General features: G+C 47.8%; 1 protein-coding gene across 1 annotated transcript in view; it reads right to left on the bottom strand.

The window, feature by feature from the left end:
• Positions 1–1,130: 1,130 nt before the first annotated feature.
• SARC_00046 (TK protein kinase) overlaps positions 1,131–8,823 on the bottom strand; it is a 9,489-nt gene continuing 1,796 nt past the window's right edge. The window contains exons 2-18 of the mRNA XM_014306215.1: positions 8,010–8,486; positions 7,066–7,731; positions 6,673–6,780; positions 6,166–6,312; positions 5,575–5,823; positions 5,281–5,396; positions 5,059–5,163; positions 4,712–4,944; positions 4,377–4,534; positions 4,157–4,242; positions 3,691–3,954; positions 3,029–3,183; positions 2,696–2,867; positions 2,527–2,575; positions 2,069–2,292; positions 1,761–1,886; positions 1,131–1,644 (exon numbers count right to left, since the gene is read on the bottom strand). Coding sequence (XP_014161690.1) covers positions 1,486–1,644; positions 1,761–1,886; positions 2,069–2,292; positions 2,527–2,575; positions 2,696–2,867; positions 3,029–3,183; positions 3,691–3,954; positions 4,157–4,242; positions 4,377–4,534; positions 4,712–4,944; positions 5,059–5,163; positions 5,281–5,396; positions 5,575–5,823; positions 6,166–6,312; positions 6,673–6,780; positions 7,066–7,731; positions 8,010–8,486 — 3,494 coding nt within the window. The 3' untranslated portion in view covers positions 1,131–1,485. The remainder of the gene's footprint in view (positions 1,645–1,760; positions 1,887–2,068; positions 2,293–2,526; positions 2,576–2,695; positions 2,868–3,028; positions 3,184–3,690; positions 3,955–4,156; positions 4,243–4,376; positions 4,535–4,711; positions 4,945–5,058; positions 5,164–5,280; positions 5,397–5,574; positions 5,824–6,165; positions 6,313–6,672; positions 6,781–7,065; positions 7,732–8,009; positions 8,487–8,823) is intronic.

The following is an 8,823-nucleotide window of genomic DNA, read 5'->3' as shown; positions in this document are numbered from 1 at the left end:
CATACATATATATATGTGTGTGTCTGTGTGTCTGCGTGTCTGTGTGTCTGTGTCTGTGTGTGTGTGAAACGATATACGCGCCTTGTCTTATTGAGTACACTGTAAGCATTTCCTGGCAAGTTGATATGGTTTCAGTGAGGGTTGTACGGATGTACTTACTAAGCCCTATTGACGGAGGAGTTCGGTTGAAAATTCGAATGGACGTACTACTTTCTGATCTCTTCCGACGTTGCGAGTATCATCTGTGCTCCCCAAGACAAAAGTTGGTCTTGATCCAGATAGATGGAATATCAGTCTTCTCGGTTGCTCGACTAGCAGAGCACTCGAATGGTTCCTTCTGAACTCTCAACAATAAACATCAAATCGTCCGAACTCGGTGCGGCTTGAGATGAAATGACTGTCCCGACCACTTCGGATATAATGTTTTAATGGGATGACCTTGACACTCCGCTCAGAGAGTGACAAAATTCAGTATCTGAATTCTGAGCTCAATACAATACGCCTCGTTCTCAAACGGCCTAATCGGCCTAAACGGCCTTAGCTGCACACTAGCACTTTCACACTTGTTTCGGAGTGTTCTTCTACTTCGGAGAAGCGTGTAGACGTTGAGCTGACCACAAAACGCATCGAATGGAAATAAAGTCGAATGAAATGTATACAGCACTAGCCCTCGTCTGGGCGTCGCGGTCCTGCCCCAGATTATATATACGACGCCGTTCGTCGCCAACACAATACTTTAATCAGTATGATAGGCACATGATACTCACTATCACTGCTGTGTAACCTTGTCCTTTTCTTTGAGTACAATGCAGTTCTGAGTATGTTCCCTGTTGATATGACTGCAATGACTGTCGAATCAGACAGGGCACACGTGGGGACAAGCCTAAGCATGTGAGACCTAAATCAGCTACTGCTTGTTTTTTAGTGGCTTTCGAACCTGGAACTAGCCCGAAACACACCATGGGAATTATATTATGACTCCATCGGTCTTGTTTCGATCCAATTTTGTACCACATAAACGCATCTATTTGGACCTAGGAATGAGTTCGCTGTGTATGTCGAACACTAACTGTTGAAACGAAATAGTATGTCTTGAAACGATAAAAAGGTATACCGAAGAGCTTGGTTAGCACATATAGGAATTAATAATCTAGTTCTTTATATGATTTTCCTTCCCACCTGACGTTGACGTGCTCTGCAAACATTGCCTAGTTACTAATCTTTCCTTTTCGTCAGATCTTCAGCGAGACTTTTGTCTGTGCCTCTTATATCGAAAACTAACTACATATCTACCAACCTGATATCAACCTGTGTATTATTATTTTTCTCATAACGTTTTGCCTACCAGTCCAGACCTCAGCCAAATTTGTTGTCCGATATAATTATGTATATCCGCCCATAGCCCTATCCGCCACGCCCCAACAAGCATCTGGCTGATTCTCCTTAATATGAGATGAAAGTTGGAGTTCAACTCCGTGCGTCTCTTCACTCATCCTCTTTCAAATAATCGATTCCACTCCCACTCTGCACATCCTTCTGATTCGCATACATTATTTCCCGGTTCTCGTACTTGCCGTCGTCTTCAATGGGAATTGGCTCGTTCCGCGGAGGCCCAGGGAACAGTCGCACCTCGCCATCGAATTTCTGCAATCAAACGCGCATTACGACAAACATGTATAAACATTTAGCTCAATAACAAGCATGTGAACAACTTGGAAATTGGTGGTACACATCGACGCAACCGATTGATACGGACTTACCTCTACATGAACTTCGCTGTCACAGTGTTCAGAGAATATCTGACCGGTCGTTGTGGCCATCTGCTGGAAGCTTGGTCGAGCACTCGGATCTTCATGCCAACACGACTCCATAGCTTTAAACGCAGCCTACACAGTGCACGATAACAATGATTCATTCAAGTCAGCAAAAAAAAAATTTAAACCCCCCTTCCACACACAGGAAAATAAAATCAACTGCATCAACTGTCGCACACCAGACAACCAGTGCTCAGCTCGCATGCATCAACTCTCAGTGGGGTGCCCATAGCCATACACAGCATCTCCATTACCTCGGGGCAGCCATGTGGAGACGCCAGTCTGTTGCCAGCATTCAGATACGCTGACATATCCTCTCTGAATCGCATCCTTTGACGCATCTCTGGGTATGGCTGGGAGCCCTCTCCATATATCTCCCACATGGTCACACCAAACGCCCACATGTCGCTTGCTTTTGTGGCTGTGGCATTCTCCGTCTCGCACAGTTCCGGTGCATACCATCGGATTGGGCTGCCATCTACAGCATGGTAAATTAAAAGGAAATAATAAAAGTAATGATGAAAAATATGTTCGCAACAGTCCGAAAGACTGTATTCCACGTCCTTTATAAACTGTAAGGATTGTAGTTGTTCCAAGGAAATGGACAACTCGACAACGCAATAAATTGCGCGGCGGAACAGACACATTTCAAAATTTGTCTCATCAAACCTAAACAATCAACAATTCCCCCATCCCTCCCGACAAATCATACCTGAAACAGAATAATCTAGGATTGGTGCAGTTAAGCCGTAATTGGTTATCTGCAAAAGAAAGAAAACACCGAAATATTAGGTACAACAAAACAATTGAAAACATCATACAGAGGCTATCGGGTTAGAAATAACAGCAGTAAAAGTGTTCTAAAGCAAACCCACACCTACCTTCACTACCGGGTGACCGTGAGAAGTGCTATCCGGATGGGTGAGCAAGCAATTCGACGCGCGAAGATGTTTGTGCACAATATTATTTTGGGCCAGAAAGAGCATTCCCCGTGAGACCTGGAAGGACATCCACGCCCGTTCGCTTACGCTGGTGGGTGTGTCGTATTCCTCTCTGCGCATGATATAACCGTCAGTAGCTTAGCTGTCATTCTGAACATGAAAATCGATATACATACTGTTGCAGTTGCAGTACAGGCTTTGGGGGAACGAACGATGTCCATTTCACAAAACAAAGACAAAAACCCCCTTCTCAGGAAGTGTCTCTGACCATACCTGTTACACAGGACGTAATGGATACTGCCCAACATGAGCTCTGACACCACGCAGGCCCCCAACGCTCCATAAAAGAGACCAACCACTCGCACACAGCACGGATGGGCGATCCCAAGCACTGCCGTGATATCGTTAATATCCCGCCTCACACGCTCCTGCAATAGACAACGAGTTTGTCAGTACTTGTCCCTCACACATCACCGAACACTTGTTTATCTATTTATCTACACCGATGCTTGTCCTCCACACATCACCGAACACTTGTTTATCTATTTATCTACACCGATACTTGTCCCTCACACATCACCGAACACTTGTTTATCTATTTATCTCCACCGATACTTGTCCCCCACACATCACCGAACACTTGCTTATCTATTTATCTACACCGAGTCTCAATGGCAGTCCCACGAACAATCGAAAACAAGTGTCTGGAGCATTGCGCGCGATGCGGCGATGATGGAGATCCCTTTGCACTTGCTCCGCATAGAGTAAATCCTTTTCATGCTTTCGAACGACAGACTGGTACATGCGGTGGTATCAAATATACAAGCATGTGTTTGCACGCCAAAAGGGACGTTACAACGTTCCCAAATACCTGGTTCCAACCCTATACCCCCTAAAACCCCACCTGCGGATGCCATCTTGAACTCACAACCTACCTCATCTTCCTTGGTTGCGCTGCTGGCAAGGCCCCGGTAGAGCTGTGTGATCGCAATGGGTTGGTACGGGCGCACCATCGTAGGCCTGTAGAGCATACCCTCGTACACGGCCGTGGAGAACGAACCCGCGCCTATCAGTTGGATCACCGCAATCCCCTGCGGATCCATCCCAGCACTCACGGCCACCTCTCGAACACTCGACGGCGGCAGCGAGTTCTGCTGGGCTTCTTGGAGTGCGACAACGTGTGCGCCGAATTGCAGGAGCTGTCAATTGAGAGGAAAGGAAAGACAAGCGAAGGTTAGTCAACGGCATGGGGACTGCACGCAACTTCGGAGGAGTATATGGGGGAAAGGATGTCACGTGACACAGGAGGGTGAATCATCGGGCACGTGGTGCGAGTATTGGAAGTACAAGCATCAACGAGAAGTCATCGAAGTCAACCGAAAGCTGCTGACGTTCACATACTTTACTGCCGTCCTCCCCTGTGCCACGCGAGCCGGAGAGCATGTCCGATTTGTCCGACACGGACCCGTTTCTACTATGAAACGTATCTGCACCAGAATGACACGCACAGGGAGAAATTGAGGGAATGAAAGCGTTTGAATCCGGTGCACTATTGGGAGAGATCATTGAAAAAAACGGTATCATTTCCAAAGAAAATTGTGAACGAATCAATGTGTAATACCTCGCAAAGAGGCCCCAGCCTTAATGCTGACTGTAGTGGGGACAGGCGGGTGTGTGAAGGACGCACTCTTGTTGAGATGTTGCAAACTGTACCGGAAGTCTTCAATTTCCTCATCACTCGAATCCTGAGCGCTGTTACGGCTGGTCTTGATTCGTTTACTGGTGGAGTGGAAAATGTTGAGTGCCAGTATTGGAAGAAATTAACAACACACAACATAGGAATCACGTACTGCCACGCCTCCTATCGCACACTACCATCGCGAGGCTCTGCTTTGCACTAGCTACGAAATTAAAAACGAGACGTGTCCTTAAATATGAGCCCTCAGCTCGCCATACCGAAATATCACAACGATGGCCACAACGATGATCAACGCCGCTACTGACAGGGACACACTCAAGGCGATGACGTCTTCTTGGCCTAAGCCTCCGTCGTCCCCGTCACCATCGGAAGTCCCTGTGCTTTCTCCAGGTTCGGGGGGAAGGACCGACCCAGGATATACAATCTCTCCCGAAGACGTCATGACCCCGACTACGCCCAGTTCGATGGTATACGGTGCTTTGACCGCCACCTGAAAAGAAAACGGGCCAAGTACGTGAGTGGATTGTCATACACTACACATTGCCCATAGCATAGTGCTAACAGGGTTGTTACAATGAAACAAGGCGTAGAATCGAATACATACATCCGCTATGTAATTTGCGACATCGTCGTTTGAACCCGTCATCTTCAGCCCAGTCCCGGAATCTGCCTGTCGCCGCCTGGAGGTATCGCATGTATCGCCCACCACCTATAAATGCAAAATAACTTTGAGAACAGAGGTACACACCGACGTATAGGTAGATAAAGCCTAGGATACAAAACTAGCTCGCCGAGATTGCAGGTATATACTGATGTGTCCTATTACCTGCAACGTATTGTAGTTCTGGGCTTCAAACGCCGCAGCAAACCTCTGATCGAATTCCTCTTTATTTGTCACGTATTCCGAGCACGGCACTGACAGATAGGAAACCGCATCCACAGCTGTGTTGAGGGAGGGACACCAAACGAAAATAGTATCAACGTTAGAAGAGTAGAATCCTAGTGTCGGTCGAAGCTGAACCGATGTCATTCTACTACATACCTATTGAAGGAGTTTGCTACAAACTTAAAAATCGTATTATTGAACATTGAGAATACATCATATCAGCAGTAGACTTGCCGACGCATGCCGAAGTGTCGACGTGCGACGAGCCATTACAGACGCCCACGAGAGATTGCAACGTCTGGCATCCTTCCAGACAAGGCAGGCACTGACTATTGTCCACAACGCCATCACCCGGACACCCAGCGATGTGCTCGCCTTCCGAACAACTCTGCTGAGCGCACGAGGTGCAGTTAACCACATCGACCTCAGTCAGGCCAGAGCATTCGGCATCCTTGTACTCGCCAACGGTACAGTTCTTGCAGGCTGTGATATCAGATATCCGTGAATAGGAGAGGGACATGAGTATGAGGCCCATGGCTTCAGTCCATTCCCTGTACTTGCTTGTGTTTCGTTTCATAGGAATAACAACGTGATAAACATGCTCCGATGATATTTGTAAAATGCCGTCATCACGCCTCACTCTAACTATCGTCACGATCTCAACATGAATGCTGCTGTGGGGTATATTGCAAACACATGATGTTGTTTAATATCACAACTATTCTTCGAAACACGAGATCGCCCCTTGTGCGCAAATGCGAGCTTGTCGTTCAGGTAGTTGAATATGTGAAACCTGACAATCAAACCCCCTATCCTGGACTTTACCTGTGCATTCGTATAGTCCTTGTACCACCGTCCGATAGTACCCCTTCTGGCACATGGCACAGGACGGTTGACCATAGCCTCTGATTTCCATAGCACATCTATGCTGAAGGCAGTTATCGACTCGAGTATAGTTGGTCCCACCGCATTCTGAACAGAAAAATATCGGAGATTGAGTTAATTTTATTACTGATCTCTTGACTAGCAATCACCACTCGATACATTCGATAGAACTTGAGCTCTCTAAGTGCATGAGAAAATACTCATGCGGAACAGCACGAACTCGTATGCTGAATGGCGCGAGTATCATTAAACGACAATGTACGGATGTGTACGGTGCCACATATGGGTACATCCAAGAACGGATGCATCAGAATTGGGCACAACAGACTATCGACACAAACAAGTGTGTGCATTTGTGAGCACAAGCGCTTACATATGCCGAATGAATGAGTACAAACACTGGTATTGATATGTAAACTCGATTTCATCATCATCTGTGGCACTTACTCTCTTGACATTTCGTAGCCGTGTCCGTATAACCCGCCTTGCAGTCCAAGCAAGCTCCTTCCTCACAAATCTGGCAATTTTCCAGACCTTCCTCCTCGCAGGCGTTCACTGTTCGATAAAAGAGATCCCCGACAATCAATATATTACGTATGTCAAACTCACATGACAGTTCAGTCAGAGTGGATTTGAAAGTCCATGAACAGAGGCGCAGCAACTGATTTATGTGATGTGCCCTAAGAGATTCGATTAGGGATCCCCCTGGTTGATCCTGTCCACACAGGCTAGCTAAGTTCTATCCAGTCATCGTTGTATGCAAACCCGCTCACATACAGTTCCGGGTCACATGACAATATCGAAATACAACACTTCCACTCTCTAACCATGAGTGCCTACCTTGATCGCATTTGCCTTGCGCTGCCCCATCCGCGTGTCCATACCCGCTGAGACATGTGGTGCAGCTGTAGTCGTCCGTGCCGTTACAAAACACCTCGTGCGACAGATCGCAGTTCGAGTCCGCCGGCACCACTCGCCGGCAATCCTCGCACCCACCGTCCTGGATGAAGTGATTGGCCGAGCACTTAGTGCATGTGTCGGCGCTGTCACACTCCAGACACTCGGCGAGTACTGACAGGCATGACGCGCACTCGCCATCGGCAGACACCGTGCAATTCCGCGTCACGTACTGCGAAGGGTCGCACTCGGTGCACAGCACACACACGCCGGGACCATTGTTCGCATCCGCATCGCAGCCGCTGTTGAACGAGCTCGTGGGGCAGGCGGCGCAGGCTATGCATTGGGAATCTGCGAGCCCCAACCCGGTACAGCTGGGCCGGTACTGGCCATCGGGACAGGATGAGGTGCTGCACTGAGCACACACAGAGTCTGTGGTGGCGCCGGTGGTGTTGCAGGGGCTGAGGATATACTCGCCGGAACTGCAGCCGGTACACTCTTGGCACTCGGTACCCGTGCCGTAGTAGCCTATGTCGCACTCGCATGCGCTGGTGGTGGTGTTGCAATTTGCATGCAGATCGCATACTGGGCAAGCTGATGCGTTTGACGCTGTTGGTATGGTACAGAAGAGTCCAATAAAAACGAAAACGTTTGGTGTGGGCGTGTGGTGTGGACAATCATAGCAAATTACGCCCCTGATTTGAATAGGAATTCGCTGATACACAAGTTCGAACAGCTGCAGCAACTTGCGTGGCCTGCAAACACACATCTGTATGCCCGCAAACTATATCACTGAAACTAGCTTGTATGCCTTATAGTGGCAATTCATATCAAGTCGTAGACCATCACGATCAGTTTAGCAACAACCCGACACAGACATAACATACCTACGGCAGCGGTCGCGGTCAGCGTTGCCGAAGTCGCAGTGGTACTTGACGAGACCACTGTGGACACTGTGTCTGTCGCTGTGGGCTCGGCAGTGCTGCTAGTGCCATCCGCTGATATCGTGGTGGATGGATACTGGATGGACTCGCCTTCTCGGCACGATCCGTTATAACACATCTTCTCTCGTAGCGTGTCAGTGCAGGCCTCGGTGGTGCCCGCAGAGACGGTACGGGTGCGCTGCCGCACGCCCTCGACGCCGCAGGTCACCGAACAGTCTTCCGACCACTGCGACCATTGATTGTAGTTGCAGTGGCGACACCACAAATCCTCGGTGTCTACGTAGTAGTCTTCATCACAGACACACGTGGTCGTGTCGGCCTGTAGGGTCCCGTGCAAATGACAGGAGCACTCGATCTCGCCCTCAGTCTCGTCGCAGATTTGTGAACAGCCCCCGTTTGCGTCGTCACACGTATCCGCCGCTGATATAGACAGGTAAGAGTGAGAGACCTTCAAAAAGTGGTATGGAATATGAGATAGTAGAAGTACAAGCTGATGCAGATTGAATAGCATACACAACACTCCTGAAACACAGCCTGAAACCCAGTTCAATATATACCAAAATTCTTGGAGTGTCCAAACAAGTCTGTGATTCACCATATCAATGGTGTATACCACCGCAATCACTGCAAATTAACTTTTATTATATATATATATAGAATATATATATACATACATACATACATGTATTAATATATATATTTATATATAGTTATATATATATATATATACATGCATGTATGTATGTATAAATATATT

Source organism: Sphaeroforma arctica (assembly GCF_001186125.1).
Source record: "Sphaeroforma arctica JP610 unplaced genomic scaffold supercont1.2, whole genome shotgun sequence".
Classification (NCBI taxonomy): domain Eukaryota; class Ichthyosporea; order Ichthyophonida; genus Sphaeroforma; species Sphaeroforma arctica.
The sequence above is the reverse complement of the archived record's forward strand: the minus strand, read 5'-3'. Positions and strand labels throughout refer to the sequence as shown.